Below are 20,231 nucleotides of genomic sequence, written 5' to 3'. Positions count from 1 at the left end.
ACACGGTGGAGAAACCCCGGGGGCACAGGTAGGTCCCAGATAACCATGTTTGCTAAATAGACCTGAGCGTGGGAGGCCTAGGTACAGACACAGGGCTGCTCTGGCTGGTTTTTGGCAGTGTCTAAAACCTAGGACACAGTGAGCGTCGTTAGAGGGCTCACAAACTATTAAAAGGGCCACTGCCTCGCACTGCACATTTCGCGCAGCTCAGCGAAGCAATATTTCCTTCTGTCATCACCCCTAAAAGAGTCTGTGAATAGGCATTTGGATTGGAGGTCAAGAGATGAGTTGGGAACAAATGCCTCTTCCCCCGATTTGCTGTGTGACCTCGGGACATCTCTCTGTCTCGGTTCCTTGTGTATAAAATGGGGACTCACCGTTCTTTCTGTCCCTCCTTTTGCACAGTGCTTTGAGATCTTCTCATGGCGGGAAAGGCCTCTAGAAGTGTCACTTACTAGTCTGAGATCCGCATATATATAACACCCTGCATCGGGGACCGTGAGTGGGGGTTGAACTTGGCGCGCTGGCTTCTCCTCTAGATCCAAAGGAGTAACTCAGTCAGCTGTTGGTGGTAGTAGGTTCTTATCCTTACTAACCACTGGAGAGGGGGACAATCTGCTCAGCCAGCTTGTTACATTTATTGCCAGTATTAATGTTCCCTGGGGTTCTTTCCTTGCTTGCTGAGAGACAAACCCGGTCCTTGAATAATGGGGCAGTGGGGTACACGGGTCAGAGAGAGGAGAATGGCTGGACGGGGAGCAGATGGGATGCACGTCTTTCTCCACTCCTCTTCCTTGGGCCGTTACTCTTGTTCGCCCCCTTCTGATTGCATCCACCCTTGTTCGCAGCCAGCGCTGGTGTTGCCTAGGAAGCGGCTGCGGGAAAGGGGGCCCGTTTGGGAATACAATACAGCCCTCTTGGTCTCCGAAGGTCTGGGAGGGCCGGTGGCAATCTTTGCGTGTCCGCTGAAGGCAGCTGGGTGAGAGGGGGGCTGTGAGTGCAGGCGTCGGAGCCTCCCTCGGTTTATAAAGCCCTTCTGCTCCCTTCAGGCCAATGGGAACCCCAGATCCGCTCGTGTCAGGATGCTTGAGCATCTGTCCCACCAAAGCCAGCCGTCAAAGTCGCTGTCTCCGTGACGAGGCTGGGCCGTGTTGCTCATAACATCCGATGGGTGAGCCGAAACACAGGGTGCTGAGGGGCTGCCCCTGTTGATGTTGTCTAACACTGATCCTGCTTGCCTCTCTTCTCCTTTGCCTGGCCCCCCCCCCCGGCTCGCCCCGGTGCCTAACGGCCACTTGCCTCGTCTTCTCTTGCAGAAGATGCTGATGAAGCAGCAGGACCGCCTGGAGGAGCGGGAGCAGGACATCGAGGAGCAGCTCTACAAGCTGGAGTCGGACAAGCGGCTGGTCGAGGTAACCGGTGCTTTTCCCTTCCTCGTGGCCGCTCTCTTCGAACGAGGCAGGGCACGAGCCAGTCCTCTCACGCCATTGTCTGCCCGGACTCTGCTCTCCATCCTCGAGGCGGCTGCGCTTCAGTGGTGCCGGCTGTGCCGGAGCGAGGGGGCCAGCAGCGGTTGTCCAGAGGTCCAGCAGGCCTGGAGTTAACTCTCTGCAGAGCTGTGGGGGCCCGATGCTGGTGGGACGTCGCCCCGAGCTGCTGGCTTCCTGGCTCATTAGGATCTCGGGGAGGGAGGGGAGTCAGCGCTCCTGAAGTCCAGGCTAAGCGAGGGTGTGGGGAGAGGGGGCTGGAGCAAATGGGCTGATGTGGGGCTGCTATCTCAGGGGAGGAGGGGGCGCCCTGCTTTTCTCACTCCAGCCCAGAGACCCATAAATGGGGGGTGAGGGCTGAAATCCACAGACGTGGGGAGACATTGGAGATGAAGGTTAATATTTTACTTAGGGGGCGAACTATGCAGGGTCTGTCCCGCTCCTCTTTACGGCCCCCCGGCATGGCAGATCACCCCCCTGTGGGGTGGAGGTGGCTTAGGCACAGCTGGGGGTGCGTGGAGCTTTTCGGCTCTAGCTCACTGACTCCAGCCCGCAGCAGTGAAGGGCAAAGCTTGCTGCTGTCTAATGGTTTTGGGGTGAAACCGCCAGGTGGGTCTCAAGCCGCGTCCCTGCCACTGACGGGCCCCTCTGCCGAGGAACCAAGAGCTGAATGGGCCGTGGGGACGGAGCTGCCCCCGCTGATGGAGCTGGTTGCTCCGTGCATAGATCCCAGGAGACCTGCTTGGATCCGGAGAGAATTTGCGAGAGGCCCTCGAGCCTCCGCGGCCGCCCTGGATGCTCTGCAGTTGCTCGGCTGCACCGTCAGGGCTGCCCCGGCTGGCAGGCTGCCCCAGCACTCCTCCTCCTCCACCCACATCCCGGCACGGGCGTTCCCAGCCACGGCAGAGGCATTGCACGGGAGGCCTGGGACGCCGGCTTGCGCTGGCTTGTGGATGGAGTTAGTGCCGGGTGGGGCGGAGGGCAGGGAAAGGTTGTTCTCTGGGTTAGTAGAAGCCAGGCCTGGGTAAGCGACACGGATTAATCCCTGGTGACCTTTCCCACCCGTAAATACCTCCCCGCTGTCACAGCCCCTGGTCAATGGGCTGAGGCAAAGGAGAAGGGCGTCAAGAGAGGGGCGGTGGGTGGAGGCGGGCCCACAAGTCCCGCAGCCGCGTTGCCGGGGAGGTCAGCAAAGTGCTAACCAGTCCCCCAGCCCAGCCGTGATGGCAGCAGGTGGGGCTCTGCAGTGAGCGGGCGCTGACCCCCCCCCTCCCTCCCCGGGCGCTCTGCTCCCCGCCAGGAGAAGGTGAGCCAGCTGAAGGACGAGGTGCGCCTGCAGTACGAGAAGCTGCACCAGATCCTGGATGAGGACCTGCGCAAGACCATGGAGATCCTGGACAAAGCCCAGGCCAAGTTCTGCAACGAGAACGCCGCCCAGGTGCTGCACCTCAACGAGCGCATGCAGGAGGCCAAGAAGCTGCTCAGCTCCGTCCAGGTCATGTTCGACAGGACCGAGGACATCAACTTCATGAAGGTGAGAGGAGGGCCCGGCGGATAACGGGGCCGGGGGCTGGATTAGAACAGAATGGGGGAGGGACAAGGACATCTTGGGGCAGCAGTAGCTTTGTCCGGCTCCCTGGCCTGGCCAGACCCCCACCTTGACCCTGACAAAGGATGTGAGGTTTAGTGACGGGCTGGGAGCAGAGTGACCTCATGATTCCCACACACCTTCCTCTTCCAGGCTGGGAGATGGGGGTGTTGCTGGCATGGCGGCCAGGGGCAGTGGAGCATCATCAGGGAAAGGGGGTTTCTGGGCAGGGGACAGGGCAGGATCGGCTCCGCCCAAGAGTCTAAACCTGGCCCTGCTCCCCGGTGGCTGGAGTGGCTTTTCCCACCCACCAGCCTTGCTATGGATTAGCGGGTTTCTCAAGGGTGAGGCTGGCCCGGCCCATGTCACGGCCTGTGTGGATAATCAGCCAGGCCGGGGAGGGAATGGACAAATCCTTGCAGCTAGAGATGGGCCGGGAGCAAAACCCAAGTCACGCACCTGAACTAGGGTAGGGGGAGACCCTGTGGTTCACCGCGAAACAGAAAAGGGGTGGGTGCCTGGGGGGCCCTGGGGATCTCCCGTCCCCCTGAGTCTGGGTGGGTTTTAGGGCCTCCCACCCAGACCCCGATTCAGCTGGTGCACGAACGGACTTGATCTCTCTGCATGTCTCACCTCGCGCCCCCGGTGGATTCACAAGATCGAATGATAGAGACACTCCTGGTCTCAGAGCTGGAGTGTGGGGGAGCAGCTGGGCCAGCTTCTCCCCTCTCCTCCCCCCTCCCCCCCCCGGTGGTAATCTCCTGATTGCATACCCCAGACAGCGCTGCGGGCGGATGATAAACCCCTGGGCTGCTTGTCAGCCTGGAGCCTGTGCTGTCTTCCTTAGAAAAGAGGCTTTAAAGGAAGCCAGGAAAATCTCTGGTCAGATGCAGTTGATTAGCCAGGCCTGGCGTGAGTGCGGGGGGGGGAAGGCTGCAGTCCTGGGAGGGGTGCGTCGGCACCGTGGGGATGCACCTGAGACAATACCCGGCCGCCACTCACCAGGGTGTCTCCTTTCCCTCCTAGAATACCAAGTCCGTGAAAATCTTAATGGACAGGTAAGAAGCCAATCTCCTGGCGACTCGTCTTGTCAAGCAATGCTGGGCTTGGAGGGTTTGTCTGTCAGGCTATGCTGGGCGTGGCTTAGACACAGGCCTAGGCCTCGCTCGACCTGGGTGCTAGCCCCGCCTCTGCCCCACGTTGGGCAAGTCACTTCCCCGTCTTGTGCCTCAGTTTCCCCCATCTGTAAAACGGAGCCAAGACCCTACCCCGCGGGGGTTGGGGAGGTTTGAGTCGTTGCCGTTTGTAGAGTGCTTTGAGATCCTCAGCTGCGAAGCGCCGTAGAAGTAGGAACGTTGTCGTTGTTTTATTACTGGGAGGAGAGGAAGGTGGGGAGGAAAGTAACACGCGAACCTCCATGAGAAGGGAGCGAGTTTGAGACAACGCTGAGGGCTTAAATACCCTGGGCCTAAATACCCTCCCTGCTAGGACTCGCTGTCCCCGCCCTGTCAGGATGCGTCTCTTGATGGCGGCAGGAAAACACGCCGGGGCACCCCGAAGAAGTACACGCCTTCGCTGTGACTTCTCCAGGCGTAGGAAGGGCCCTGACACACGCTCTCGCTCCAGCCCAAGGGGAAGTCCGAGGAGAGCCGTGGAGTGATTTGGGAGGGGAGATTCCAGGAGGGCCATGATCACAGGGTATAAGAAGGGCGGGGAGCTCTGTGGGATGGTATATCCCCGGCGGGCTATAACGGGGGCTGATAGGCGGAAACGGGAAGGAAAGGCAAGCTGGATAGCAGGATCAGCTTCCTGCCTGTGAGATGTCGAGCGGTGGAGGAGTCCTAAGGGAAATAGTGCGGGGGCGGCAGGGTTTTGGGGGGGGGCTGGCTGGGCTAACTGCGTGGGACATTTAAAACTAGGCTGACCATAGCCCCGGAAAATGGCTTGCTCCGGCAGCCGGGAGAGGGACTGGCTGAGCTAAAAGCCCGTTCCATCCCTGACTGCAATTACCAGAGCTCTGGGCGAGAGCGGAGCTGTCTAATTACAGATGAGGCTGCACAGCAGATGTTTGGCAGCTGTGAGCCTCTGGAAAAGGCTTTGGGAGAGGAGATGAAAAGCCGGGAGCCGGGCGGAGCGTTGGCAGCGGGGGGGGAGGATGGGGGGGGGAGGAGAAGCTGGACGCTTTTAATTTGGTCCCTTTTGCTCTCGTTGGCTGTTCTCAAAGGACCCAGAACTGCACGGGCGGCAGCCTGCCCCCTCCCAAGATTGGCCACCTCAACTCCAAGCTCTTTCTGAACGAGATCGCCAAGAAGGAGAAGCAGCTGAGGAAGCTGCTGGAAGGTGGGTCTGGCGCCAGCGTTTTCGCAACCTGGTGTTAGGGCTGGCGGGACTCCGTGGCTGCGAGGGGAGGCAGAAAACGACAGCCTCAGATGCACCCAGTTCCTCTGTTTCTCTCTGTTCTTCAGCCTCCTTCCATCCAGCCCCGGCCTCCCTCTGATCCTGTGCCTCTTAGCGCATGGGGTCATGATGCCAGGTGCATCCGGGGAGAGAGGAAGCGAAGCTCCGATTACTCAGGACCAGATCTACCCCCGGTGTCTTTCCTCTGGGTTCGGCAAGGTCAGCCCCGGGCTGGATTCGATCCACTCTTTGGAACGGGGTGCTGACAAACCATTGCTTACATCTCCAGTGTTACCGAGGGGAATAGAGCAGCTCCCTGGGCTAAGAACGTGTGGGGAATTGAATGCACCAGTGCTTGTGTGTTAGCTGCAGGAAGGTTTAAATCAGCCCAGCACCTCTCAGTCAGCCAGGTTCCGATCTCTCCAGCACTGCGGTAAAGCCCCAGGCGCTCCAATGGAGTCAGTGGCTTTGCTCTGGAGTTTTGCCAGTGTGACCGAGATCAGGGTCCGACCCTTTGTGTGTGTGAAGGGGCCATGCAGGAAACTGTATTTTGTGTCTACAAGGATGTCAGAGCCCTTAGGTAACATCCCCTCCAGCTCGGCTGCCCTCCCATTGTTCTACAGCCGCCACCGGGCAGCTTGCGAAACTAGCGCCCAGCCCAGGTGGTCCTGTGACTAGGATCTGCACGTTTTCCAGTCCAGGCGACAGCCCCAGTGCTCTTGCCAGGTTGCAGCTTGGATAATGGCGTTACTGCCTCTCTCCACACTCCCCTGCGGTTTCCATCGGCTACGGGGTGGTTTGTGTTATATACACCGTGCCGTAGGAACGCGTCACCCAGCCCAAGGATCTTCCAGCCGAACTTAGAGTTAAAAGAGCAGAGATGACCATACACAAAGGGTCTGGCGGGAAGGAATGTGGGAGGATGAAGGATTTGGCAGTGATGACGAGAGATGCTCGTGTCTGACTTCCTGTCCTGAAATGCTCTGCACTGTCAAACAGCTGCTGTGTTTCCCCCAGAGGTGGCTGGACCAGCTTAGCCTGGTATCCGGGCGCTTCCCTGGTAGCTGAGCGGGTTTAGAAATCAAAAGGCAGCAAGGTTGATGTGCGGAAATGCTCCCGGGTGAATTTCTGCAAACATTCCTGCTAGTAAAATGGACTTTCTCTTGAAGGCTGGTAGGAAGCAAATACCAAAGGGGACTGGAGTGAATTCTTTGAAATAGATGTTGGTCTTTTTAGTGACTATCCCAGCTCTCTGAAAGTAGTGAGAGAAAATGGCAATGTAGGCAGGTGAGATTCCCACCCTATCACAGAACACACACAGGATCTGGGCCAAATTTACCTCTCTCTATCTCTGGTTCCCATCACCACAGTATCTGGGCATCTTCCTGCCATTTGCCTTTAGCATTAACTTCCATAACAAGAAAAGAAACCTTGACTTTCTCCTGAGCTTGGCTGTCCTCAGCGTTTGTCCCTGCAGGACCCCTCTGTCCCCGCCCTGAGTTCCCTCTGTCTCAGGAAGATCCTCAGATCCTTCAATACCCCTGGGTTGGAGCTAATATGGCCCACCTGGTCCAGCTGCCGGGGTGAATCAGCAAACATAACTCTGCCTCTCTGTTAGCAAATGAACTGTGCAGCTCTCTGCGGGCCCCTACAACCCGACCTCCTATCACAAGGTAGAAATCTGTCTCATTCTTCGCTCAGCAATGGCTCTGAAATCAGAGGCGGTTCTCTGGATTTCTACTGTCGCACCCCTTTAGGTAAAGAGGAGGCAGAAGTCTTCTCTAATGGATGTAAACAGGATTCTTCCTTGAGGCTCCTGGACACAGACAAACTCCCTGGATCTCTCTAGTTCCCAGCCCGCGGTGGCAAGTGTCACCGCCACACAGGCCTGGAAATCTGAAATCTGGCCTGGAACTGCAGAGCGTGCTCCACACGCTGGGATCATTGAGATGAATTAGCTGCGGATCTGGCTTCTCCAGCCTTTGTGGTTATTGCCACTTTCCCCTGCTCCCTTCTCGTGCTCCTAGACCTTGCCAAATTGCTGCTCTCATCATGCAGAGAGTCCCTCGCCAGCAGCTGCTGGGCAAGGAGGGTGAGGTCATGTTTGGCTGGTGTACGGAGCCCAGTGTTTCCAGGAGACCCGGCCGAGGGTCACCTTCCCTGCTGTCCAACAGCAGTGCTGGGAACAGGCTCCGGGGGGCCTGGAACCGTGACAAGCTCTATAACCATGCCCCTGAAACGACAGCTTCGACCGCGAGGGGCGGGCGGGTTCTTTATTCATTCCCGTGGACACGACCCCGCCAGCATCGCTCGGGCGAGGGACCCATCTCCTAAGCAGAGATGCTGGCCGGTTGCTCTGTTGCTTCCCAAATGGGCCCCCCCAGCAATGGGGGGCGACAAGAAGATCCTCCCCATTTGTAATAAGAGCACCCAGCCTCTCTCAGCCTTCGCAGGCACTTGTGGCTTCTATTCCCCCACCCTCCTTCCGTACGGGGCACTCGCCTTGGTGCACGGGGCAACGCCCGTCCCCTCTCTTTGGCTGGTTGCAGAGGACGCGGGTTTCAGCTCCTTCCCTGTGGATGGGTGTGGAGATCTGGGGGGGGCTGGTTCCAGTCCCCGCCCTCTGGAGCATGGCAGCGACGCCTCGGGCAGGACCGGAGTTGCCATTGAGAAGGCGCTGCCGGGAGAGGGATGGAATTTACTCTGCACTTGCCCCAGGCTCAGTTTGTTCGTTTGGTTTTTTCCCCCCGAGCGATCCACCAGCTGGGGCAAAGGGAGGAGAGGAAGTGAGGCAGCCCCGGTGACAGTCAGTTACCTGGTCTCTTGGGATCTCAGCCAGGGCGTTACAGCGGGAATTTCAGCTCCTGCCTCCCCGCTCGTTTCTGCCACCACCCCCCTTCTCACTATGTTCTTGGCTGCTTCCTGGACTCGGCCATTGGGGTGGGAGACAGACAGACAGGCTGGCCTGGAAGGTCTCCCCCAGAGGCCTTGATACCTTTATGGGTCCAAGTCTCAGGTTTGCCCCTACTACTGGGAACTGGCGGTCCCGATCCCAGCTGGATTGGCTGATCCTTCCAAAGCAGATTTCCGGACTGTTCTTGGCTTGGTGAAACCCGCAAACCGAAGGCTTGGTCGGCTCAGCCCCGGCAATAATTAAAATCCTCCGGAGCGTTTCCTGATCTGCCTGGCTGCTTGCCTCCACCCCAGAAGCAGTTGCATGTCAGTGGAGCCGTGACTAAAGCCTCATGCGCTGCTGATGTACCACCTGGCGATGGGCCAGGTTAGAAGTGGTTGGGAGACCACCCAGGGCTATTAGAGCCTGCCAGAGGAACCCGTTGTGAATCAGCAGCGGGAGCGCGCTCTCCCCGGTCAGTACCCACCAGTGCAAGGTATGGCAGGTGCGAGGAGGCTGTGCAGGATGGGTGACGTTCACCCTGAGCTGGGGGCCAGCGCTTGCCGAAAGGCCTTCAGAACAGGTGGAGTTCACTGTCGGATCTTGGGTGGTCCTTCCGCCAAGCCCGGTGGGGTGTCTGCCTTCGCTGGGCGCTCTGTGGCAGCGGTGGCTGGCTGGGGTGGATGGATGGGATGGTTGGGCGGGCTAGAGCAAAAGATTGGGAGGCGAGCGCCTCTCCTTTGTAACTCTGCTGCTTCCCCCTTCGGCGATTCCGGGAGCCCAGTGAGCCGTGGCCAGGACCGTCGCCATCGCCCCGCGGGGGGAAGGCCGGGTCGTTTCTCTGAGCCGTTGTGAGTTACGCTCTGGCGCCCGAATTCCAGTGGCGGTTTCTGATTTGGTCTTTTCTCTCTCCCCATCCAGGTCCCTTCAGCACCCCGGTCCCATTCCTGCAGAGCATCCCTATGTACCCCTGCAGCATCAGCAACCCCGGAGCGGAGAAACGCAAGCACTCCACCGCCTTCCCCGAAGGCAGCTTTCTAGAGCCATCGTCTGGAACTGTTACTAGCCAGTACATGAGCCAGGGGGCTTCTGCTGGCGAGGGTCAGTCCGCACAATCCATGGTGCCTTGTAGCTCCACGCAGCACATCGTTGGACTGCCCAGTGGCCCCCAGCCAGTCCACTCTGGTTCAGTCTTCAACCCGTCTCACTATCCCAACAGCACATCATCTCAGCAGTCCGTGCTCTCCCAGTACGGCGGGCGCAAAATCCTGGTCTGTTCAGTGGACAACTGTTACTGCTCTTCGGTATCCAATCACAGCGGGCACCAGCCGTACCCCAGGTCGGGTCACTTCCCCTGGACAGTCTCTTCGCAGGAGTACTCCCACCCGCTTCCCCCGGCTCCGACCGTACCTCAGTCGCTTCCCGGACTTGCCGTGAGGGAATGGATTGATGCATCCCAGCAGCATGGGCGCCAGGATTTCTACAGAGTCTACGGCCAGCCTTCTACCAAACACTACGTCACCAGTTAACCATCAGACTCCCCCGAGAGTTGTTAATGACGCGTTCGGAGATAAAAATCCAGTTTTCTTTCTTTTTAAATCTCACCTGCTTTTCTTCCTTCCCGCCTCTGCAGAATTTGGGAGGCTCTTTTCTCTCATCTCTTTTCCATTCTTTTTAATTTAATTTTTTTTTAAAAAAAAAATTCCTCCCCTCACCGGCAAAAGATGAGGAAGAAATTAACAAGAAGAAATGAATGAGGTTTTCAGTCAGACACCTGGTTCTGAATTTCACACGTACTTGCTACTTTCTGGTTTGGAGAACTTAGGGGACGCTGGCTCCTTTTCTGTTTCAGTGTCTTTGGGTTCTTTTTGGTTTGGTTAATTTTTATTTTTTCCTTCCCTTTCCAAAAAAAAAAAAAAAAAAAATTTCCCATAATTGATTCAGTAAGAAATGATACTTGTAGATTTTTTGGGGCGGGGGGTTGGTTTGTTTGTTTTAAAGGCTGATCTTTTTTTTGGTGTGTGTTGAAAGGCCACTTATCATGCATATTGGCATTTTTTTTTTTCCCTTCTTTCGGAGATTTGTAAATACACAACGGCAGGAGATTTAATGCACAAACAAAAAAAAAAAACAAAAAAACAAAAAAAAAAAAGGGAAAAGAAACTTTAAAAAAAAAACACATTAAAAAAAGATTTCTGTTTTAGTTTCCGGGAGGGAAGCGTTGCCAAGTTGCACACGTCCCTTCCCGCGTATCGCTGATGCAACTTCCTGTAACAAGCACTTTGTATAAAAAAAAAAGTGGACTTCCTGCTATAAGGCACAGGTATTTATTCTGTAACCAATTTTAGAACACAAAAAAAAAATATTCAAATAAATGTGATCACTTAGTGCAAACGCCTCACTCTGCTGCTCCTCGTGCATGGCCCCCGGGAACAGGGACGCGTCGCTCCAACAGGTGCCTGTCACCTCCTTTTAAACAGAGGCTGGTCTCTGGTTTGGCGGATTTGTCTTTTTAAGTCCGGTGTTGGAAATGATCCAAGGAGCAAGGCTGGGGGCTGGGGGAACACACGCTGGTGTAAATCTGGAGGAGTCCTTTTAAAATCAATGGGCCCGATTCTGGTCTCATGCAGGGCCGATTCGGCGGCAGCTCTTGAATCATTGCTGTTGGCCTGATTCTCTGTTGCTTTGCATGGTTTACCTGAGTCCCCTCTCCTCTTACTCCAGATTTGCAGGGGTGTAAATCCATCAACTTGAATGGAGTCACTCATTTGCGCTGGAGGGAGTCCCATGCGTCGTCATTTGGCCCTGATTCAGCAAAACACTTGAACACCTTCTTAAATTCTGTTGATTTGACTTCATTGGCGTGCTGAAGGGGTGCCTTGACTAGTAGCGTCTTACATGTACTCTGGGAGGAGCACACAACAACATGTGTTGCTGCAGAGCAGTTGAGAAGGCAGCCCTTTGACTTCAGGGGGTGGGCTGCACCTGGTGTTAAGGGCTACTCCAGGGAGTAAGTGTATGCAGAATCAGGCCCACTGACTGAAAGTGTAATTACTTCTGTGTCTCGCTGACAGAGTGCGAGATCCAAATCAGACCTGTTTCCTTGCAGATATAAACCACTCCCCCCAGGGTGTTGTGAGAGAACCGTAATTGTGGATCGGCCGTTCTAAAAGCTGTGACCACGCGCTGCGTGTGAGGATCTGCCTTCCTTTATCAATGAGCAGGATGAGCCCAGGATGCATACAGTTCATAGCTGCCTGCAGGCACACGCGTTCAATGGTCTTGGAGCTACCCACTTAAAATAGGTCAATTATTTCTTAAATTAGACGCCGGTGGTTATTGCAGGACCACTCCAAAGCTCGCGTGTGCGGAACATTTTAAAGAGTAAAATTCAGGATTCCTTTCACGTTTTAAAGGGTTTTAATGTTTTAAGTCAGGGTTCTTTACCAGTCGGAGGCTTTTCTTGTATTGTTTTTCTTTTTAATTTCCTTCTCCTGACCCGATAAACGGAACAGCGATGGGGGGGGGGGGTGTGTACACACAGTCCAAGGATGTCATTTCAATGTCCTTACTCTTGGAGTTGATGGCTGATGGGAAACATGACCACAATAAGCTGGTTTTCATTCTGCATGATGCAGAGCTGGGGCTCAGTTTGGCTTTTTGAGGAAGGTGAGCCTTGCCTTCTGGGGCGGAGAGGTTTTGCAGGATTCGGTAACTGAACCCAAGGGCTTTAAGCCATTCTGTTTCAGAGAACAAGGGGACAGTGATTGGTCTCATTCTGTGGGTCTCTCCATGAGGAGGAGATCATCCGATGACCCCCATTTTCCCCTCCGAACTTCCTCGTCACTTCTCCAACGCCTGCATCAATCCAGAGTAACTCTGCTGCACTTTTCCGATGCGAGAGGAGAACTGGGCCTTTCTGGGGTCTCTCCGCTCTGTTTCTGTGTAACCGGCTCCATGAATCACCAGTGGACTGTGCTAACCTGCTTTCCAGTGGAGGCATGTCCCGTCCGATGAGTGACGCTCACTAGCTTGTGGTAGAAGAGGGAGGGTGGTTCCCTCTTGCTGGGATAAAAGCTGGACGATGCAATTTTTGCCCTGCAAAATGTGGAACACACAAGCCGTTCTGTTGCCATTGGTCACAAGGAGCGAGATCCTGGGAGTTTGGGAGCTTTGAATTAGGACTTTAAAATTAGATTTTTTTTTTTTTTTTAATGAAAGAAACGCAGGAGAGGATGATTCCTGATTCCTCTCTGATGACTCTCAGGGTGCAGAAGTGGACAATGCTTGCTGCAATGGGGCTACAGCTGGATTTCACACCCGGGGGTGGTCAGTTATAGGCCCTGGGCTGGTCTGTACAGAGACTTTAGGTGCCATGGATGGGTGGATGTTTCATGTCTCTGTTTTTTATAGCCTCGGCCGTACTTACACCAGCCAACCCGGAGGCTGTGGGGGGAGTGCAGAGGAGCCTTTCAGCGAGCTGTAATTCTAGATGACTTCCAGAAACCACCCAACTACCCCTTTTTGCTGCGGAAGAAGTCGGGCGGTGCAGCCAGTGAAATGCGGCTCGGCTCTGAGCTGGTGCCTGCGGGTTTAGCTCTGTTGACTTCCGTGGCGTTTGCCCCGATTTACGCCGGTGTTAGTGGCGTCTGGCCTCGCATGTTTTAGTTGAGCTCCGCTGAGGTTCTAGCTTCAGACACCAGCGAGTGGCAGGGAGGTGAGCGGGTCCAGGAACGTTTGTGATTCCTGAACTGGGGACGGCTTCCAGCCCCTTCCCCGTTAGCCGGTGGAGGGCTGCTTGCCGGGGAGAATTGGCAGCTGATGCAGGCATGGTCTAGGTTAGCCATTGCAGAACCCAGGGTCTGGGCCTTGACTGCTGGGCCCCAGACAGAACCAGATCCAAAGCCTGTGTGTGTTTGGACCTGGAGTTCCCATTTGCGGTGGTGTAGCGGGGTGGGGTCAGGCCCCCAGGCACCGGGGGTGCAGGAGCGGAAGCGGGAGCAGCCGCCCCTCAGCCGCCTCTGCCCGTCGTAAAGGGCTGACCAGGCGCGCCCCCGCCCCCCCCCCCCAGGCCAGGGTGGTGAGGCTGCCCCATCCGAGCTGGTGCCAGGTTGTGGGGCTGAAGCGGGGAAGGGGGTGGGTCGGGGGTGGTGGTGGAGCCAAGCCTGCATTTGCATCCCTTCCCCTGCAGTACAGAATCCCCCCTCCCTGGGGCAGCTGGGGGGCAGTGCCTGGACCCCTCCTGCCCTGCAAAGGGGGGGCATGAGCCCAGGGAGGGGTGGAAATGTAGGCTTGGCCCCTGGGCGCCAGAGATCCTCCGTACATCACTGCCTATTTGGGCCCCTCTTGGATCCGCGCAGCCTGTGCACGGCCGCCAATCAGCACCATCTCCCAGCCCGTCGCAAGCGGTACGGGGACAGGAACGGCGGCTGCAACTCCAGTCTCTCTTTCCCGACCTGACGTGTGCAAATTTGATGCCTCCTGCCTGGGAGTGAGAAGGGGAAGCAGAGCGGGGCTACGCTGCATGGTTCCCCTGCCTCCCTGTGTGTATTCTGCTACTTCCCCTCTCTGCGGGCAGCTGACGGGAGCCCCTAAAGCAGGATGCTTGCCCGGCTACACGGCCTGAGTGTACCAGCAGAGCTGGGGCCCAGGGCAACACGCTGTGCAAAGGTGAAAGCTCAGATCCTACTGGGGTTTTAGTTCCTCTTGGCCCGGTTGCATTTGAAGCCTGCTGGCTGAGCGGGCGTCTGCCCGTGGCCTCCAGTTCCTGTCATGGGATCAATATTCTTTGAGTGAACATTCAGACACGGGATGGAGACATTTTCTGTCCCCGTCTTTGCAACAGCCTCGTTCGGTGTGTTGCCTCCTCTGGCTTCTTTTCCCCCCGCCTGGCCCTTTTTCCTCTTCCGCTGGTTGCCGAGAGGCAAAGATTCACAGCTTGGAGTGGCCCAGGGGAGGACTGGGAGAGCTGGGCCTTGCTATCATGCTCCTGCTGAAATAATTATTTCTATTACAACAGGGCTTAGAAGCCCCCTGGCAAGATCAGGCCTGGATGTGCTAGGTGCTGTACAGACAGCTAGTGAGGATCAGTCCCTGCCCCAAAGAGCTCACAATCCAAATAGAAAAGACAGAGGAAGAGTACGGCTGGCCCGGTCGTGGGTTCTGAGACCCTATAAGGGGGGAGCCCAAACGTCTACAGACAATTTTTAGCCCTGCAACCCAAGCCCCGTGAGCCGGAGTCAATTGACCCGGGGCTCTGAGACCTGGTGCTGCAGGGTTTTGATGGCAGGGTAGATGTCCCCTCGGCAGCTTTGATGCGAGACATCGCACCCCTGGGTTGTACGGCTCCCTCGGACGTTACCGCGACTGTCCCAGCAAGCTGGGGCTCGGCTCCCTGCTCTGCAGAACGGGGTTTGCGCTCTGGTCCAGGGAGGAAGATCTCTCGACACAGCGCTAAGTCGTGGTATTTCCTTGTTTCAGGCCCGAGCCAGCAAAACACGGAGAACAGTCGCTAGGTGCTGTACGGACGGAACAAAGAGATGCACCAAAGACAGCCCCGTGGAAGGGTTTTGCTCAACAGGAATTAAGCGCTTGGCTGGATCCGCTCCCTGGGGTCCAGCTCTCCTTGCTTTACGCAGATCAGCACGTCTGGGGACTCCGGGGGGATTCCTCGTGTGAGGCAGGCAAACAGGATTGAGGGATGGAAACAGAAACCTTTGCTTTCCCGTACTACAGTGTTCCCATGGGGGCGGGGGTATGGACACCTCCAGTGCGCTTTCATTCACCTCCCGTTGGAGCAGGAATTAGTCCTATTGGGCGGCGGGGGCTTGTCCTTGTTGCATTTAGCCATTGGCTTCGCTAGCCCCAGAATCTAGCCCCTCACCTCCCTGGGTATGTCATGGCTCACTGTGTCTTCCCCCATCTCCGTTCCCGGTGACTCTCCATCGTCTGCCCCTCCTGCGCTGAGCGCTTCTCTGGCTCCGTTGTGACACTGGGGGAGAGGCCTGTCGATGGCTCTATGTTTCAGCCACATGGATCAGCAGGCATCCGCAGGCAGGCAGTTGGTCTCTGGCCACCGCAAAGTGTTTCTATCGTGCCGCCCGCCCCGTGTGGCTGGTGTCCTCAGCAGGCATTTGTTGCCAGTGTGCGGACGAGGGCCCTACCTCTTGGCAGCTTCATCATGGGGTCTGGGTCTAAAACGCTTGGGTTTTAATGGAACGGCCTCGCAGCCGGGACTAAACGAGGTGCTAATGCGAGGAAATTGAAATGGGAGGAGAAAGCAGGGAAGAGAAGCATTAGTATCGCAGGGCTGGGCATTGCTGCCCTCTGATGGCTGCAATCAGCACAGCTCAGCTCTGTGTCATAGGCCCTGTACTGAAAGGAAGTTCTTTTTTAGCACAATCCCTCGGGTCCTGGGCTTTTGGAGGAGAGAGGGTTTTTTTTCTCTCTTGCAGTTCCCTGATGTTCTGAGTAATCGTGGTGGCAGTTCTAGGCCACTGTGGATTTGCTACCGGCGCATTCTTCCCATTTTACAGTTGAAAAAACTGAGGCACACAGATTAAGTGACCTGCCCCGGCCTTTGACTGTCTAGGTGACCTCAGCCAAGGGATTTCACCTCTCTGTCTCAGTTTCTCTTTTGATAAAATACCTGTTTTCTCTTTTTATTTTTAGCAGCAGTTCACAAGTCCCCGTGTGTTTCTTTAAAGTCAGTGTGGTGAGAACTATAGGGGGGGGGGGGGGGGGTTTGGGTGGGGAGTTGCCCTGCAACGGTTCTGTACAAAGGTTACATGAGGTGTCCAGGAGCGACAATAGTCTAGAGATTTGTCTGTCTTGGAGTCATTTTTTGAAGTGGGAAAACCCACGGCAGGGAACCCTGCTAATGGGTTAAATAGGCACAGCCAATTAAAAATGATATTGTACATACATTCTTCCCTGCACTAATAATGACACCTGTGCATGTCAACATCTAATCATGCCAGCGCTGTGGTTTATTTTCTGTTTTGCCCTTGGATCATGGGTCTGTCTACCCTGGAATTTTCAGTCTTGTTCTACGTCTTAACTAACATGCCTGTATATCTGGAGTACAAACAGTCCAACAGCTGGAAGCTGAAGCCAGATCAATTCAAACTGGAAATAAGGTGTCAGACTAGCTGGTTATAATGGTCCCTTCTGATCTGTAAAATCTATGAACCAAGCATTTTTGCCCAGCCATGTGGACAGCCTGGGGTTCAGCATGTCTAGTAACAGATGGTTGGGCCCCCGTCTACACTAGAATTTATCGACCTGCTAACGTGTTAATAACCAGCTAAAAACTGACATGTAGCGAGACCTCCAGGCAGCGGTTTCACCTGAGAACATTTCTGCTAATAATAGTCGGGTTTTGTACAATTTTCCTTTAAAAAAAAAAAAATCCAAAAATCTGTATCTTGGTGCCAGACAATGTCTCAATGGAGATGGTTTCTTTGCCCTCCTTTCTGCGTCTTTGTTTCCTGGCAGCTGGGCAAGACAGTCCCACGTTCATTCTCTCAGCACTGCACGAGCAACTAAATTTTGGTCACCACTTGCTGACTAGCGCATCGGGCCTGGCTACAATGAGCACTGTGATGTCACCACAGCTGCATTTCCCACCAGCCGCGCTGCCTGCCTGTGTTTGTACTGGGGCGGGCTGGGAAAATCTGGGCCACTCGCCATGGGGGCGTGCGCACAGAACAACAGTGCCATGTGGGGGCGGTGCCCTCTGAGATGCCTCAGCTCACAGCTGGGTGGAAGGATGCCGGGCATCCCAGTCCTAGCCATGTGGTCGGGGTTTACCGCCGTGCAGCATAAGTGCTACAGCCTGGTGTAGGAAGACAGGCCGGGCCGAGGAGGACACCCGGCTAGCCGCTGGCTTGCATGAGCCCGGTTGGGGAGCAAAGCGTGTCTAGAACCACCCAGGTCTCCAAGGGAATCACTGCCCCCGTGAAAAGCTGTAGAGCTGCTACGGTCTTGGGGGGAAGGAGCAGAAATCCAAACTGGCATTCCTAGCGCCTGGCTGTGCCACGCACATGCTCAGCTGATCTACCCCAGTTCAGCACAGCTGCGCACCAGTATTTCTCCCCTGACAGCTGGGTGCCCGCACTGCTGGTCTGTCCAGGCCTTCTCTGCCCCCAGCCATGCTTTCCCCAGTGCTGTCCATGGAGGATCTGGCTTGTTATCCCACCCTGCTGCTGCTGGGGGAGGTGAGGATGCAGGTGTCTCTCGCCCGCTGCAACGCTTTTGGGGCCGTCCAGCCACACAGGCAGCTGGGAGGAATGGCTAAGCCGATCGCCCAGCTCCACCTGGAAAGGACAGGAACACCGGGACCGAAGCTGGTTAGTGACCTAGGCATGGTCGGAAGTGAAATGTCCTGGCGTGGCTGCGTCTGGCCGGCGTGTGATAAAAGCACTCCCCTCCTACGCTACCACAGGGTCCGTGCCATGGTGACTTCCCCGGCAGCAGGAATGACACAGACCTCTTGGGCTGGGGTTAGGTGACTCCCGTGCAGAGTCAGCCATGCTCTATCCTGCCGGCACACGTCAGCAAGCCACGGGGTTGTGGCTGGGCTCTGCTGGGACCTGACTTGTCCCTTCCCTTCCCAGCAAGAGGCCTGCCCTCGCTTACCAGGTGTCTAGGCACCAGCTGCCTTGAAGCCCAGCATCACTGTAATGCTCCTATGCCTGCTGGGCAGACACACACACACAGAGTCTTTTAACACAGGGGGGTGGGGCGGGAGCAGTTGAAACACAGCTAGGCTGAGCTCTGGTTTAAAATGGAAAATCTGTCAATCCCTTTGCAGATCGACGCCCTTGGGCTGGCGTTGGCCTGCCTCAGAGAATCCCATTTTGCACGGGCGCTGACAGCCAGTTGCTCTGCGCCCAGAGAGATGATTTATTTTTAGCCTGTTCTGTTGGTATTAACACATTTATCTCGCACAGAAGAACCTCGTGGCTCCAGCGGCTATCTAGAGGGAGCTCGCTCCGAAACGGAGCCACCTCTGGGGTGGGTGGCTATACATATGGGCTGTTGTTAATGTCACGTTGACCGAGCACGGGAGAGTCCCACGGCTTTGCAGGTGCTGGTGTAAATCGGCGGCAACGCCCGTCAAGGCGATGGTGTTGCCGGTGTGAAACCGCTGCGGATGTGGCCCGCTCACCATGGAAATGCAGCTCATTCTGGAGTGGAGCGGGACTGGTGGGGCTGCAGTCACGCCCTTCCTGTCTATTCTACCCATCGCTGGTGCTGAGAGCTGTTTCATGTACCCAAGGTTGCTGCTGCTTCCGTGGCTTAAATCCTCTGGGTCACAGTGCAGCACAAGAACCTTGCAGTAATCTTCAGTGCACGCTGTGGAAGAAGCACGAGTCACCTGCTAAGCACGTGGGCAAAGGCCCGTGAGCTGTCTTTGTCAGCACGTCCGCTCATCTCCTCGCCTTCATCTCCAGCCCCCAACTTTTCTCGCTCCGGAGGAGAAAAGCGCCAGGGTGAACACGACAGGGGAGAGGCATGCCGCGCCGCTCGGAAATCTAGGTGGAGAGATTGCATTGATTTAAAGGGCAAAATGTCCAAGCCGCTGTTTGGACCCTGAGCTGACTCTCTGCTTTGGATCCAGCTCCAGGCCAAGGTACGGTAAAAAAGCAGCATGACGTGGGCCTGTGTCTATGGGCATTTCCACAGGGCAGTCGGCAGCGTGATCGCAGCTCCCACGCGAGCTAGCATGGCTCAGTACAGCCGTGGCGTGGAGAGGAGGAACCCGGGGTTCTGGGGACTTGTGCCCCTGCATCTTCGCTCTCTTTCGCCTAGCTCGCGCTGCTAAGCCCAGGCGCACCGCCGCTTGCACCGTAGCTATAACCTACAAATCTAAATCCATCGGACCCTGTGAAAAGTCTTGGGCTGACCCAGGCGACAGGAGCCCTCTCTCTAGCCCCGTAGCTGCCACAGCCCGGGCAGTGGTAGAGCCAGCTTCCTCGCACATGCTGCCCTCAGCTGGGATTTGGTGCTCCAGCCGGGAGGCCAAACTCCGGGATCTGTTTGGTCCCGGGCTGCTCTGCTGTAAGACAGTCAGCAATAGGCGCCAGCTAGGGCTGCTGCAGCGAGCGGGTAGTGCTGGAGGATTGGAAGCAGAGGCACCGATGTGCACCGCGCGGGGCTGTTCGTTGGCTATTTCCTGCTGAACGCAAAGCAGGAAGCACTGGAATACCCCAGGCCAACACGCCATCCCTGGGCTCAGGACAGTGCAGCTAGGGCAGCTGGTGCTTTTATGAGCCAGCCTGTCCTTGAGAGAGCTGGGAAGACACTGAACCCTCTTCTAGATCCCTCATTGCTCCAGACCTTTGAAGCCAGGTCCTCCCCTAGCGCTGCCGTAAGCCTCATCTGAAGATAACCTATCTCCATCCCCACCCTGTGCTCTTCTGCCAGGTAGCCTGGGGAGCTGCCAACCCTTTAGCACGGGAGGGATTAGCCAGAACACAATGATTTCTGTCCCCAGGTCATCCCGGGAGAGCTACCCCTCTTGGCAGATGGTCCCAGAGCCCAGCATGCCTCCCGTTTCGGTGCGTCACACGCCCCTACACCCCAGCACACAGGAGGGTCTCAACAAGCAGCTGGCAACGCCGAAGTCCCAGCTTCAGTTCTTCTTACACTGCCCGTGCCCCTCGATCAGAGGGAATTAACGGCTGACAGGGAGAGGTCTGCCTCGAGTGCGAGGATGTTGCAGGCATCAAACCACAGCCCAGGAAACAGAGCCACTTTGGAGCATGGACCTGCCTGCCATGTCTGCCTGTCTGTCCATCTGCCTTGGAGGTGCCGTTCCCCTGGGCTTCTGGTCTGGCTGTGCGTGACTAAATGGGAAGGG

At 56.2% G+C, this 20,231-nt stretch overlaps 1 protein-coding gene across 1 annotated transcript in view; it reads left to right on the top strand.

The window, feature by feature from the left end:
- Window positions 1-10,759, top strand: part of TRIM8 (tripartite motif containing 8) — a 53,849-nt gene extending 43,090 nt beyond the window's left edge. Inside the window, exons 3-7 of the mRNA XM_067537261.1 lie at window positions 1,317-1,412; window positions 2,788-3,021; window positions 4,102-4,133; window positions 5,300-5,415; window positions 9,287-10,759. Coding sequence (XP_067393362.1) covers window positions 1,317-1,412; window positions 2,788-3,021; window positions 4,102-4,133; window positions 5,300-5,415; window positions 9,287-9,894 — 1,086 coding nt within the window. The 3' untranslated portion in view covers window positions 9,895-10,759. The remainder of the gene's footprint in view (window positions 1-1,316; window positions 1,413-2,787; window positions 3,022-4,101; window positions 4,134-5,299; window positions 5,416-9,286) is intronic.
- Window positions 10,760-20,231: the final 9,472 nt, after the last annotated feature.

The sequence above is a fragment of the Emydura macquarii genome, unplaced genomic scaffold (assembly GCF_026122565.2).
Source record: "Emydura macquarii macquarii isolate MOO-44397 ecotype Brisbane River unplaced genomic scaffold, CSIRO-AGI_Emac_v2 contig_3692, whole genome shotgun sequence".
Classification (NCBI taxonomy): Eukaryota; Metazoa; Chordata; order Testudines; family Chelidae; genus Emydura; species Emydura macquarii.
Note: the sequence above shows the minus strand (reverse complement) of the source record. Positions and strands in the feature narration are given on the sequence as shown.